A 15,610-nucleotide genomic window follows, 5' to 3' on the forward strand; every position below is an offset into this window, starting at 1 on the left:
TAACAAGGGGAGAGGGAAAGTTTTGAGATATCTTGGTCCCTTAATTACCTTTGATGTAGATATTCGCAAGAGCAAATAGACCCTAAGCTACAGATGAATTTTGAATTATTTAGTGCTCTTGTGTATTGAGTAAACTATATTTTAATTAAAGTTTAAGGTTTTTAAAAAGTGTCCCTGCAGTTTTCCGTGTACTTGAGTAGTTTGTGTCTGTGAAACTGCTGACGTAGTAACAGAATTTTATCATTTGATTGGATTACAGCATGGTTCTATACCTAAAATACAGGAAAGGCCATGTTCCTTTACAGTGGAATTATATGAGAGGAGAATAACATAAAAAGGAAAGATGGACTGCCAGTTGAAATGACTATAAGATTAAAAGGTTGAGTCTTGGGAAAACTGAGATACCTTACTGAATAGTGATTCTCAGCCTCGGAAACAGCCTGGAATCACTAGGGACCTTTGAAACAACACTAGCAGCAAGTACTGATGCCTGGACTCTCCCCAAGAGATTCTGACTCAGCTGGGGCTCAGTATCAGTAGTTTTTTTTTTAAAGCTCCCCGGGTGATTCTAGTATGCAGTCAGGGTTGGGAACTGCTGAAGTAGATCGATGAAAAGCCAAGCTAGTTAAAGAAAGCATTTCTTAATAAAGCAGTGACTCCATAGCTGTTTGACAAGAGAAAACCTGATGGAAAAAATGAGGGAGGGAACCTTTGAGTGTACAGTTCGTAGAGGTGTATCATCTATTACTCAGTTCTGAAATATAAAAGCTCTGAAAAACAAGTTTCTCATAACTGGGTGACAAAGTCTAAACTGCACCGAACATCCTGAGGCTTTTTCTAATCTTCCGTTGCCTCATTTGGTCTGAATAATGATGCATTTCATTGCAGATATATATTCGTGCGTCTGATTTCTGATTACATGTTGCCACCCTGGACCTCGCTGAAGATGTGACATAGATAGGATCCCTTTCTGAAATGTATAAAGGTTTCAATTCTGAAGTACATCTCGCCACAAGGGCTTCAGGTCATAGTGGGGAAGCGTTACGATAGACAAGGCCAAGGTAGTATTTGTACACTTCTACTGCCTGGGCAGTGGTTTAGTGCCCACATTAAATAAAAACAATGACGTGTATCAGAATGTGGCTCTTGGCTCTGCATGTGTATCTGTATTTTTTTGATGTTTATGTTTGTATTTATTTACTTTGGGAGAGAGAGAGAGAGCATGAACAGGGGAGGAGCAGAGAGGGAGAGAGAGAGTCCCAAGCTACTCCGTGCTGTCACACAGAGCCCGTTGCAGGGCTCGAGCTCACCAACTGTAAGATCACGAACTGAGCCAAAATCAAGAGTCTGACGCTCCACTGACTGAGCCACCCAGGTGCCCCTGCAAGTGTATTTCTTGAGCCTGATATAGGAAGAGGTTTCATTGTAGTCACAGTGAGAGAAACTAAGGTTAACTAACAACACAAGTAGATAAATTAAAAAAATAACCTTTTTCTTGTAAAAGACTCCTGGGTATAACAAACTGCCTCAAAATTTAGTGATTTAAAACTATACATTTATTATCTCAAATAGTTTCTGGGGGTGCCTGATTAAGCGTCCAACTCTCGATTCCAGCTCAGGTCATGATCTCACAGTTTGTGTGTTTGAGCCCAGTGTTGGTCTCTATGCTGACATCATGGAGCCTGCTTGAGATTCTCTGTCCCCTGTCTCCCTCCCTCTGCCCTACTCCTGTCTGTCTGTCCCTCTCTCTCTCAAACATAAATAAAAAAACATTATTAAAAAACCCACAAAAAGCCAGTTCCTGAATGTCAGGAATTCGGGAGCATATTATAGCTGGATGCTATAATATGAGCAGGATGGCTTTTGCTCAGGATCTCTCAGGAAGTTGTCCAAATGTGGGCTAGGGTCCTAGCCCTCTGAAGCCTAGACTGGTGCTGGAACATGGGATTGCTTGTTCAGGGCCAACCAGTCCTTTATTAGTACTTAAATAAAATTCTAGTTTTTGTTTCTGCAGTTTCTCAAAGTTTTAGTTTTCAATACAATAATATTTGCATAGGTGGCCCCGAGTCCCGCTCATATTCTTTTCTGAAAATTCCTGCTGGGAGTAGCTTATTAGTGGGGAATGTCTTCTCTTTGCATTTTCTCTCCCCTAGGTCCTTTCTAGGTTTTTGTGTTTTTTTTTTGTTTTTTTTTTTTTTGTTAAAGATTACTTATGCATCCACCTCCTGTGGGTCAATGAATGATTGCTGATTCTTGCTACCATAAAAAGACAAACAGGTCCCTGCCTCAGTAGAACTTCCATGCAGAAGATAGGAATTAGTCATTCATTTGAAAATGATTAAATACATGCCAGTGTGCTAAAAAAAAAAAAAAAAAGGTTCTGTTAAGATGCTACAGGAAGCTGCAATAAGATCTTAGTTAGTTTGTGTTTTTGCTTGATCAGCACTTTGTCCTTTTTGTTTTGTAGGAAGAATACCTACCCCTGGGTTTTTTATCAAAAACCTCCATCCTGGAGCAGAAACAGGGAAGCTATTACACACCCCACTCCGCATAAAACACTCTTACATCCTCCCTGATGGCAGACATTCAGGGGATTGTAGTTCTATAGAGTAATCCCATTTACTTAAAAAAAAAATTTTTTTTAACTCAGATTTCTTCTCCATTCACCTGTGAAATTCTTGTCTCTCTCACTGGCCTCTCTCCTCTCTTCCAGCTCTGCCAAAGTGTTGTGTCAGTTTCTTATGTACCCTGTTCCTCCCTTTCTTGCCCCGCCAAATCTTTGAAAAGATGAGATACCATAGGAAGTTGGGAATCTAATCCCTTCTTTTTTTGAGCTCTTTATATTTTGAGATTTATTTCTAATTGGAGAAAAAGAAAAACTGAATATCTGTGAATTTCAGGTATGGAAAATTGACTTCCTGTCCCTGAACCACGATGGGATCTTCCCTGGGAGGTTGTAAAATCAGGAAGCCATTGACAAGATCCCAGTTTATTGTCTGCATCTTTGCCCCCACCCCTGAGAATTTATGACACTGTGAGAGAGGAAAATCTCGAATAGAGAGGGTCATATTACAATAAAACTTATAAACAACTTCAAATATGTAAAGGATGCAATAAATGATGTTTTCATTTGTGACTGTTTTTATTTGACTACCCACGCAAGTATTTGTAAAGGATTTTTGGTGGTCACGTATCCTTTTTCCCCTTGGCCCTCTTTTTCTCTTGAAGTTCTTTTTTTTTTTTCTTTTTTAAGTTTGTTGTTTATGTCATGAGAAAGAGAGAGAACGAGAGCATGTGCAAGCAGGGGAGGGGCAGAGAGAGAGGGAGAGAGAGAATCCCAAGCAGGTTCTGCACTGCCAGCTCAGAGCCCAACACAGAGCTCAAACCCATGAATTGCACGAGATCATGACCTGAGCCAAAATCAAGAGTCAGACACTTAACCAACTGACCTACCCAGGTGCCCGTTCCCTACATTTTTCAGCCGCAAATTTTCCTACTATGAGCATTTTCAGAGCTGACATCGCATGGTTGGAGAGTGACTGATGGTCTTCTCATTACTGAATAATTTTCCAGAGAGAGTCTTAAGGTATCATAGAAGGGGCTAAATCAAGAATATACCCTTTTTGCATGGCCCTTGTACTAGCCAGACAGGGAAAACACAGCGGTAAAGCAGTAGTGAAGGAAGCTGCCTTCCTCGCGTGGTGATGCCTAGCCATCGTGAAAGCAGTTCACAGTGGAGTCCCAGAGTATAGCGTATATATCTACTTTCGCCTTCAAATAAATGAATACATATTAGATCAATTTTAATAGCAAATCTTCTGTAACCTTGAACTTGTGAGTTCTCCCTATAAAATGTCATTAGTGTAATGGATTAAGCTGCAGGGCATTCCAAACTCACCAGCACTTCCAAACACATGAATGCACATACACTTCTAAGCTTAATCCTAGAGAGGAATGAGCTTGCTCATTATGGAATTTTTGTTGCTGCTAAACATAGATATCCCAAAGATTATCTTCATGGTATCTTTTTTTTTTGGGGGGGGGGGGTTTTTTAAAAGGTTATGTTAAGTGAAGTGAAGTTAAAGTGAAAATGTTATTTTTGAAAGTGACTATGGTTGGGGTTCTTGGTGGCTCAGTAAGATAAGTGTCTGACTTCAGCCAGGTCATGATCTCACAGTCTGTGAGTTCGATCCCTGCATCGGTCTCTGTGCTGACAGCTCAGAGCCTGGAGCCTGCTTCAGATTCTGTGTCTCCCTCTCTCTCTGCCCCTCCCTCACTCGTGCTCTGTCTCTCAAAAATAAAAATATTAAAATTTTTTTTAAAAAAGTGACTATGGTTATTTTTGTTTTAATGTTTATTTTTTGAGAGAGAACAAATGGGGGACAGGAGGGGGGGTGGGGACAGAGGATCTGAAATGGGCTCTGCTCCAGGAGCAGAGAACCCAACGTGGGGCTGAACCCACAAACCATGATATCATGACCTGAGCCAAAGTCGGACACCCAACTGACTGAGACACCCGGGTGCCCCAAAAGTAACTGTGGTTATCCTTTTTGGTTTTATGTTCCTCTTTGAGAATGCTTTTAGGAAAGGACTTAAGCATTCAAAGTGTGGGGTGGTGGAGAGAGACAGTGAGCAACCAAAAATCTGGGCAAATAAGTGGGGTCAAAGGCACTTATTAAAGTTCATTTTGTCTATTTCCATTTCACTGAGTCAATGGCACTTACTTTTATGTGGCATATTTTCCAAAATGGTTGCTGTAAACCTGTCAGACTTGAAGTGAACATTGATTGTGTTTGAGTAGAGATCCAATTACACCAGGATCATCTATTTTAACGTTTCTAGAATTTCTGTGTAAGCTAGAATCTTTGAGGGATAAATAGTATTTAGTATCTTCGCCAAGGTATCTTGCGTGTTTTAATAATTTGTTATTTGAATTATTTCTGAATGTTTTATAATTACAGTTTTGAGGCTCTTCCCTTCATCATAGCAAAAATGCCAATGTTTTACAATGTATACATTCTGGCAACTGTGTAATTTATTTTAAGTCAATATGATTCTTTGAGATTTTTGACCTAAAATTCCTTTGCAGAGGTTTTTCCATCCTACTAAAAACAAACAAAAGCCAAAAAAGTGACAGCAAACATAACTTTAATTGCAATAACTCTTAATTTTGGTGCATACCCAAACACAAAGTACTGCTTTTGATAGCTTCATTTTTCTTGTCCTAATTTGATTTTTTACCCCCCTAATATCAGGTGCAGAGAGAGCTTGCAGCTGTGATTGCTTTGAAAGCAAGGAAGTCTGGTGAGTAGTCCTTCCTGGGGCTGAGCTAATCTCAGGAAGTTTTGATGCAGAATGCAAAGAAGTATCACTATTTGTTTTCAAAATTATATACTCTCCCATTGAAACAGCATAAGCTACTATATGTCGTTCTTTAAAATTTTACTGCCTTGTTTTATTTCATATTTCAAGGAAAAATGAAATTAAAAATAAATGTTTGTAGTCCATTGCAACTATGAAAAAAGTGTAAGTACACAACCCAAGAAAGCAAATCACATTGTATTTACCTACCATAATGACAGAGTAAACTAACATAAAGGTGGTCTCTGTTTAAGGGTATGTTTTTCATCTCAAAGTAGTTTCTTCTAAAAAGATTTGTGTAATGCCATTTAAAAGCAAGCATTTCATGTAAGACTAATTGAGTGGATCTGATCCCTAATACCTGTAGGATATGATGTGGAAGCGATATGTGGAGAGGAAAAGGGAGCTTTCAAATACATTTTGAAAGGGAGAAAGCCATACTCTGCTGAAATTCAATATGAGATGGAGACTCGCTGAAGTAGAAAAACACTTAAGAGGAGTGTCAGAAGGAGGCATCCTTTGCTGTTCAGAGGGAGGAGATCAATGCTGAATAGCATGACAAACAGAAGGGAGATGCTTCTTAGGTCACGGTAAACTGGAATAGGACTTTGCAGACAGAAAGACTATGAAAAAAATTGAATAAATAAATGGAACAGAAATGTTGTGAGAACACAAACCATCCATTTTACATCTTTCTTTTTCCAATTAGAAACTCTAAGGAGAAAAAAAAAAGAAACTCTAGGAATTTGCTTTTCTCACAGTTAGCTTTTGAATCAAACGCACCTTAGTATGAATGAGCTTATTGTATTTATACCATTTTCTTTGCTGATTTGGCTGATGTGGAGGACACAGAGACTGCATGCTATAAAGGTAGAGAGAAGGATGCAAAGAACAGTGATCTTGACCCCCCAGGATAGTGAACAGAAAGTACAGCCTGAATAGGGCTCCTAAGTGCCGGCATCCGAACTTGGCTATTTGCATAGGTGGAGACCAAGATGGAGAAAAGACATCAATATAAAGGTTTTGGGAGGGAGGGCCTAGAAATTAATGTGCTGGAGCTGTTCTTCTTTCCTGGCATCATAAGAAGACAAAACTTATAGTCTGTTTGAGTTGGAATGGCAGTGTCGGGAATTTTTTTTTTTTTTCAAGTTTCAGAAAAAGTTAAGGGAAATAATTAACTTCCAGGGTGTCATGGCTGGAGAAAAAAAATAGATAGGGTGGATGGAGAAGAGGGGTTGCTAATTTGCATAAAGTGCGATGGGAAGGCCTCTGGTAGGGGGCATTTGAGCAAGACCTGAAGGCAGTGAAGGGGTGGGGCATGTGGCCATCGAAACAAGTGCCTTTGGGCACAGGGGTGCAAAATGTGTTTGGGGAACAGTAAAGAGGTGTGAGTGGCTGGAGCCAGGTGAACAAGGAGAAAAGAGGTAAGTTTTGGATGTCAAGCTAAGAAGTTTGATTTTATGGAGGTGAAGAGAAGTAAGCAAGACCTCTATAGGTTAGATTGTGCAAAATAAAAGTTTTGGTGTGAAGTTAATTTTATTATTCCGTGATGTGGCTGTATGAAGTTGGACCTGTTTTGCTTACTTAATTGATGTGTGGAGCTTGGAGTGTGAACACAACTTGGGCAACTGCTCAGGACAGTGAAATGGTCTTCCACACGTGCACAAATGTTGGGGACGATGCATGTGAAGATTCAGGCAGAAGGAATCCATTGCATTTTTTTAAAAAGTAAGAAATTACAAACAATCCCTATGTCCTCATAATAAAGAAATAAGAAAATTGAGCAGTACAATGGAATGTTTAAACAGCTTGTAAAATGATATTTTGAAGAATTGATACAGTATTCATTGCAAAAAACTATATGTAATGAGCACACATTACTTCTTTTCATAATAAAAATAGTTTTGATTATCTTTTTCTTACTATTACAATATAGCATGCTCATTGAAAAAACTTTGCTAATAAATGAGTGTATGAATAAAGTGAAAAATCACTCTATCTCACCAGCAGAGATAACCACTGTTACTTTTCTTGTATATGTTTCCAGATGTTTCTGTATTAGTATGTAGATACTATATTATTATATATTAATATGCAGATTTGATAAAATTGGGATCATTTTATCTGCATTCTTTTTTTTGAGGTAATTATATGTTCATATGCAGCTGTAAGAAATAATACAGAGACCCCACATTTCCTTTTCCCAGTTTCACCTAACAATAATATTTGGCAAAACTATAGAACAATATCACAACCAGGATATTGACTCTGATACAGAATATTTCTTCCATCACTACAAGGATCCCTCTTGTTGCTCTTGGGTAGCTACACTGACTTTCCTCCTACCCTTTCTACCCCCTTAACCCATGGCAATTATTAATCTGTTCTCTATTTGTATAGGTTTTGTCCCTTCAAAAACATTATATAAATGAATCATACAGTATATAACCATTTGGAAATATCTCTTTTCACTTGCCATAATTCTCTGGAGATTCATTCAGGTTGCTGTACATCAGTGGTTCATTACTTTTTATTGCTGTAGAGTATTCCACCATAGGAGTGTATGTCAGTATGTTTACCATTCACCCATTGAAGGACATCTGGGTCGTTTGCAGTGTGGGACTATTATCAATTAAACTACATCTGCAAACATTCATGAATAGGTTTTTATGTGAACCTACGTCTTCATTTCTCTGGAACAAATGCCGATGAGTACGGTCACTTGGTTGTTGGGTAGTTGCATGTTTAGTTTTTTAAGAAACTACCAAGCTGTTTTTCAGAGCAGCTATACCATTTTACGTTCTTGCTAGCAATGTATAAGTGATCCAGCTTCTCCACATCCTTGTCAGAATTTGGTATTGTCACTGGTTTTTATTTTAACCATTCTAATAGACAGGAAGTGATATCTCACTTTTTGCATTTCCCTAATAGCTAATTTTTTAGTTTTTGTGTAAGGTGTAAGACTTAGGTCGGAGGGTTTTTGTTTTGTTTTGGTTTGGGTTTTTTTTGTTTTTGTTGTTTTTTTTTGTTTTGTTTTGTTTTTTTGGCTTATTAATGTCCAGTTACCCCATCACCACTTGTTGAAGAGACCATCTTTCTTAAATTGAATTGCTTTTACGCCTTTGTGTGGATGTATTTCCAGGTTATCTGTTCTTCTCCATTGAACAGATTCTGTTGGTATCCACCAGGCTTGATTACTGTAGCTATATATAATCTACTTTGTACAGGATTCATTTGCATGTCAATAATATGAATCTACATCTTTAGTTTCATTAGCTATATATACTATAAAATTCATTTAACTAATTCTTGGCTGTATATTTAGGGTTTTTCTCCCTGTCCTAAATAACAATAGAAGGACCTAAGGATATATTCTTAGACTTGTATCATTTTTCCCTTTTCTAATTATTTTCTCATAATAAATTACTAAAAATGGAATAGATAGGCTGATAGCTAGGTGTAGACAGTGTTAAAGTTTGGTTTTTCACATTCAGGACTTTAAGTCCTCTGGAATTTTTTTTGTAGATGATGTCTGGTAGAAATCAAGTTTTCTGTTTTCTTTATGCTAAGTCAGTCACCCCAGTAGCATCCTTTGGGATGATGCCAACTCCATCATATATGAAATTCATATACATTGTTTCAGTTATCAAAGCTTTATAATAAGACTTTTTCCAGGGTGGGGATAAGGCAAATCTCTTCTTACCTTTCTTGTTCTCATAGTTTTATTTGGCCAGGTTCCGTGAAATCTGATACAGGAATATTTTAAAGTATATCACATTTATAGATCATTAGATACATTTGACACTTTGGAAAGAAGCGTTTCCATTCAAGAAGTTAGGATATCTTTTTTCATTTTTTCAAATTTTCAATCCTGCTAAAAAAAATTTCTCCATAAAGGCCGGCCATGCACATTTTGTTTGTGATTTTGGTTGCTATTGTAAACGAACTGTTTCTCTCTGTATTTCTCTTTCAATTCTCTTCTATGATGGTTTCTCAAGTCTTTATCTTTCATGACACTTGTGTTTTAAAAGCTGTACTTTTTAGAGAAGTTTTGGGTTCACAGAAAAATTGAGCAGAAAGGACACAGAGCTATATGGGAGCTCTACCCCTACCAATACACAGCCTCCCCTACTATCAGTAGCTCGGAGTGGTGCATTTGTTACAATCGGTGAACCTACACTGATACATTATTACTACCCAAAGTCTCTAGTTTGCATTAGGGTTCCGTCTCTATTGTACATTTTATGGGTTTGGGCAAAGGTATAATGATACATATCTACCATTACAGTGTCATACAAAATAGTTTCACTACCCTAAGAATCCTCTGTGTTTCACCTATTTCTTTCTTTCTCCCAAACCCTGGCCACTACTCCTCTTTTACTGTTTTCATAGTCTTGCCTTTGCCAGAATGTCATATAGTTGTATTCATAGAGTATGCAGCCTTTTCAGATTGGCTCCTTTTGCCTAGTTAGTAATTCGCATTTAAGATTGCTTCATGACTTCTCATGGCTTGATAGCTAATTTCTTTTTAGCACTCAGTAATATTCAATTGTCTGTGTCTTCCACAGTTTATTTATCCGTTCATCTATTGAAGGGCATCTTGGTTGCTTCCTAGTTTGGGCAATTATAAATAAAGCTGTTATAAACATCACTGAGCAGGTTTCTGTGTAGATGTAGACTTTCAACTTCTTTGTGTAAATATCAAGGAGCACAATTTCTGGATGCTGTGGAAAGAATATGGTTCGTTTTATAAGAAACCGCCAAACTGCTTGCCAAAGTGACTAATGCCATTTTGCATTCCCACCAGGAACGCATGAGAGTTACCGTTGCTCCGTTCTTTACCAGCATTTTGTTGCTGTCAGTGTTCTGGACTTTGGCCACGCTAATAGTTGTGTGGTGGCAACTCGTTTTTGTTTTAATTTGTGTTTTCCTGATGACACAAGATGTGAGCAGCTTTCTACATGCTTATTTGCCATCTGTATACCTTTGGTGAAGTGTCTGTTAAGGTCTTTGGCCCACTTTTTAGTGAGATTTTTTTTTTTTGAGTTTCAAGAGTTCTTTATATATTTTGAGGGACAGTTCTTTTTCAGATGTCTGTTTTGAAAATATTTTCTCCTAGTCTGTGGCTTGTCTTCTCATTCTCTTTCCATTGTCTTTTGAAGAGCAGATATTTTTAATTTCAGTGAAGCCAAGCTTATCTTTGTTTCATGGAATCATGTCTTTGGTGTTGTATCTAAAAGGTCATACCATAGTCAAGGTCGTCTAAATTTTCTCCTATATCACATTCTAGGAATTCTGTACTTTTGCGTTTTTTATTCCAGGAATTCTGTAGTTTTGCATTTTTTATTAGATCTTTGATCCATTTTGAGTTAATTTTTTTAAGTTTATTTATTTATTTTGAGAGAGAGAGAGCTAGAGAGCATGTGTGTGAGTGGAGGAGGGGAAGAGAACCAGAATCCTAAGCAGGCTCCGCACTGTGAGATCATGACCAGAGCCGAAACCAAGAGCTGGACGTTTAACCAGCTGAGCCATGCAGGTGCCCCTTGAGTTAATTTTTGTAAAAGGTGTCAGGACTGTGTCTGGGTTCGTTTTTTTGCATGCGAATGTCTAGTTGTTCCAGCATCACTTGTTGAAAAGACTCTCTTTTATCTGTTACATTTCCTCTGCTCCTTTGTCAAAGATACTGATTTGCGGGGGTCTATTTCTAGGCTCTTTGCTCTATTCCATTGATCTATTTCTCTATTATTTAGACAATACTCCACTGTCTTGATTACCGTAGCTGTATAGTAAGTGTTGACATCATGTAGTGTCAGTCATCCAACTTTGTCCTTCTTTAATACTGTGTTGGCTATTCTGGGTCTTTCCCCTCCATATAAACTTTGGAATAAGTTTGTTGATATCCACATCTATATTTGTTGTCTTTTATAATTGGTATTTTTTGCTGCATGAGAACCCTTGATTTTGTGTCTAGCAAAAGTGTTGAACTCAAATGAATTCTAATAGCTTGTTTTAAAATGATCTTGGATTTCCTATATGGGCAAATACATCACCTATCAATAATGACTAGTTTGTGTCCATCTCACCAGTCCAAATAACCCATTTTTATCTTGTACTATTTCATTAGCCAGTGTCCTCCAGTATAAGGCTGACTAATGTCGTTGGTAGTTGGTATTCTTATTTTATCCCTGACTTTATTTTAAAGTTTATTTTTATTTATTTATTTTTTGAGACAGAGAGTGCAAACAGAAGAGGGGCAGAGAAAGAAGGAGACAGAATCCTAAGCAGGCTCCGCACCATCAGCACAGAGTCTGATGTAGGGCTCGAACTCATGAACGTGAAATCGTGAGCTGAGCCAAAGTCAAGAGTCAGACATTTAACCGAGTGAGCCACCCAGGCGCCCTTTTCCCTGACTTTAACTGAATATAATATTTTTTACTTACAAAAGTAACATGAGTGAACGAGATTGTTTTAGAGAAAAGCAAAGATGTTTCTCTCCTACACCTCAAACAAATTTGGTAAGCAGTCTTGGGACATAAATAACCAATAAGTTGTATATTAAAATATTCAAAGAATCCAAATATGAAAGTAGTAGAGATACTTACCTGTTTCACTCTGTACTCTCACTTCTTGAGTTGGCACTGACTGTAGATGAAAAATAACAATGACAAGATATAAGAGAGGCTGTCCTAGGTGTTGCATTCATTCATGCCTTTTGCAGATTCTAATTTGACACCTACTGTAGGCCAGGTACAGTGTAAGATGCGAGGATACAATAGCAAAGATAAATATGGCCCCTGCTGTTATTAAATTACAACATGTTTCATAAATGAAAACCATTAATGAGTCACTCACTGTTTGAAAAAGAAAAACTTATTACTGTGTAGTTAGGAGGTGAAAAAATGCAGAGACACTAAGCATAGCCTTAATTAAAATAGAGTTCCAGCTGCAGAATGGTACTTTCTGTGTATGCTTGATGTTGTTTTCTAAAACTATTTTGAGGGTTTCTTTTTTTAAGGAAGAAGAAAAAAGAAGTTGGTATATATCTAACAAAAATATTAAAATGAGAGTTGACACATCTGGGGCATGACAGAAGGAATTGATTACCCTAATATCTTATGTCTTGCAGTAAAACTGTTAATTAGGGCTCAGGTGGTCATACCAGATTTATGTCTCATTGGCAAGGGCTATTAAAACAAGAATTCGTATAAAGCAAAAGTTTTTGATTTCAGCAAACTGTACAAACAGAAATAAAAGTAACGGCCAATCAATAGATTATATAAATGATTCAAGACTCTAGCTTAGTAAAAAATCCATTTTGTTGTAATTTTCTAAAAGGGCATTAGGATGTGCCTTTAAACAGTTTTCTCCAAATGCTAACCTTAGCAAGCATGAATTGCATTTTAAGACTTCAGGAGATTTACAAGAATTAGCCCAGATATCCTTGCACTTTTTGTTCAGTTGCTTCTTCTGCTGCTAATGTTAGCTAATTAGAGTCTTGGGAGATATGTTTTTTCCCTTTTCTAGGAATCCACAGCCAAAGCACTTTGAGCTCTCATTATCTTTAGATCATAGGAAATTGTGCCATGGTGGGCTTCTATTTCTGGAAAGCCAGAAATACCATATTGGTAAATCTCCTTGGCAGTTGTTATATTTTACTCTGTCTACTTAGTCCATCACTAGTTAAGTGCTTTAAAACTAAGTATCTAGGATATTAAAGTTAGGAAAAGAAAGAAAGGGGTTCTAGGCTCTGTTTATGCCATTGACTGTCACTGTGACCTTAGCAAAGTGATTGCAATTTGTATCATGAAGCGATTGGCATACAATCTGATAACCTTGGAGATTCCTTTCAGCTCTAATATTTAATTTAGCGATAAATACTCTTTTTATTAATGACCTTAGTTATCCTTAATGGAGTCACAACCTTGGAAATATTTTATTCGGGACTCTTAGGTGCAGGTGCTAAAAAACAGACTGAAAACCACAAAGGGAATGTATTGGTTTAGAGGATCTATAGAGTTAATTGCAGAAAGGGAGAAGGTCTTTCCTGGTAGTCCCAACCAAAGTCCTGGTGGGGACCTTGTTGGAAGAATGACATGCCTGTCTCTGGAGCAGGAGAAGCATGGCAGGGGTGGCTGGAGAGGTCAGGACACCCCCCCCCCCCCCCGCCAAGACACATGGACTGAGGCTAGGATACATGTGGCCCCTCAGAGAAAATCAGCAGTAGCAGGAGTGGCTGGCAAGCAAGCACAACATGGGCTCACCACAGGAGGCATTGTTTGTGTTGCATCTCAGTCTCAAGGTTTAGAGAGGAAATGATCTGCTTGGGATCACTTAGGCTGGAAAGCCTGCAGTCAGAATGCAGTCAGAAAAACCCAAGTTTTTCAACAATCAGTCTCTAGGTTTTCCAGCTACACTATGCCCCCTTCCTCGTTAGTAATTTTCTGGATTATGAGAGTAAAGATGTGATTTGTGAAAAGATATTCCCATTTTCCATGTTTGTTTCTGGAATGGAAAAGACCCGATTAAAAGCTCATACACTTTCCAAGTAGCAGATAGCATTTTTTATTGTCTCTTTCCAGGATAAATCAGTCAGGGATTCACGTTGAGGTGTTATTTGTGTACCGAGATAGTGTATGATTGCTTTGGGAGAGTAAAATATATATAACATAAAATAGGATAAAATAGCTACACTCTATTGTGTTTAATTTTAGCTTTTTAATAAACATTTTTAATAGGCTTTAATAGAATTAAATGAAAGGGAAGCCAGTGTTTTACATTGAAGTTAAATTGTCTCACCTAGCCTTCTTGGATCCTCATGTTTGTTTTATCATCTTTGGATACTGTATTCAAGCTTAATTAGGCATTTGAATAGGTGTGTGATTTCAACAACTTGCTTACTATTATTCTCGAGTTGCAGTGAACTCTGCGCAGAACGCATTCAAGCGGGCAACCCCTGGGTCAGGTAATCAGGTCAGATGGGTTGAAGGTCTTTTTATCACTCTGGTTCAATTGCCAACTTTGAAGATCTACTGTTAGTAACAATCACTGGTCATCAGGCATACTTAGTAGGAAATTTTAGCAGTTTTAAGCCTCCTTCTTAAGAGTATGTCTGTAAAACTGGAGGAAATTAAATGTTGACAGGAAGCTCTGATGTGAGGTTTGAGGTCTACTACAGTTGAAAAGACATATTCTCCTTCAGGGCCGAAGCATTACAAAGACCAGATAGTCCTGTTGCTTTGTCACGAGAAGTGAAATAGATTGATTATTTTTTATCAGTAGAGAATAAGGCTTTTCCTTTGGCACATTTAGAAGAAAAACAATAACCATGAAACCTATGGAATGGCTCTGACTCTTATGGTCCTCTAAATTTTCACTTTGCATTGTTAGTTGACAGATGTCTTCTTTTAATAGAGAACCTTGTTTGACTTGACCCTTTCCCTTCTATAAACACATAGCTCATATATAAGAGAACGTACGATAAAATGGGACTTTAGAGTAGACGTTAATAATAAAGTCAGGGGCCAGCAAAGACCACTTCACATCCTAGTACACAGTTCTTGCTATGTCAGACTCTTTCTGCCTTTCTGGTTTTCTGTGATATTTTATGTTGAAAATTGAAACCTTCTATCTCTAGTGATCTTCTCTTACTTGTTTTTTCATCTCATCTCTGAGTGCTCTGATAATGAATGTTTGAGCTAAAAAGGACTAGAATGACAGAAGTCTGTTGCCTATATTTTAAGTAATTAAGATATTCTGTGTTCTCTCACAGTGGAGATTTCCACATGGTTTGGTTTTTTGTCCTTTTCTTCTTTGCCACCTCTTGGATGCTATGCCGGCCAGGGCCATCGCTCTCATTTGTGGTCAGCACAGACCTACACTGACTGTCTTGTAACCCCACTGAATGTGGTGTTCAGCATTTGTCCAAGAGGAAAGAAGCAGTATGTGTTTTCCCCTAAAATAGTCAACACAACATTGTGGTCTTCCTGATTGATTGATGATGTAGGATGTTTTCCCTGGAAGAGAGTGCTTTGCCTAACACCATACTGATTGTTGAAGCTTGTAAAATCTCTCTCCTCCTTTGGTGCTATAATAACTCCTTGTTCTAACATTTCCAGACACTGTTCTTCTGTCACTGCTTGCTGACAGGTTTTGTATGTTCACATCCCATCTCCACTAGTGCATGATGTTATCAGAGATCAATTCAGTGGTTGACAGGTTATATATTCCTTTTTTTTTTAAAGACATAAAA

The 15,610-nt window shown here is 37.8% G+C and overlaps 1 protein-coding gene across 1 annotated transcript in view; it reads left to right on the forward strand.

Moving 5' to 3' along the window:
- The window catches only part of RAPGEF5 (Rap guanine nucleotide exchange factor 5), a 232,144-nt gene that overhangs the window by 81,805 nt on the left and 134,729 nt on the right, over positions 1–15,610 (forward strand). The window contains exon 7 of the mRNA XM_040472454.1: positions 5,256–5,304. Coding sequence (XP_040328388.1) covers positions 5,256–5,304 — 49 coding nt within the window. The remainder of the gene's footprint in view (positions 1–5,255; positions 5,305–15,610) is intronic.

Source organism: Herpailurus yagouaroundi, unplaced genomic scaffold, assembly GCF_014898765.1.
Source record: "Herpailurus yagouaroundi ecotype Mexico unplaced genomic scaffold, PumYag 100, whole genome shotgun sequence".
Lineage (NCBI taxonomy): Eukaryota > Metazoa > Chordata > Mammalia > Carnivora > Felidae > Herpailurus > Herpailurus yagouaroundi.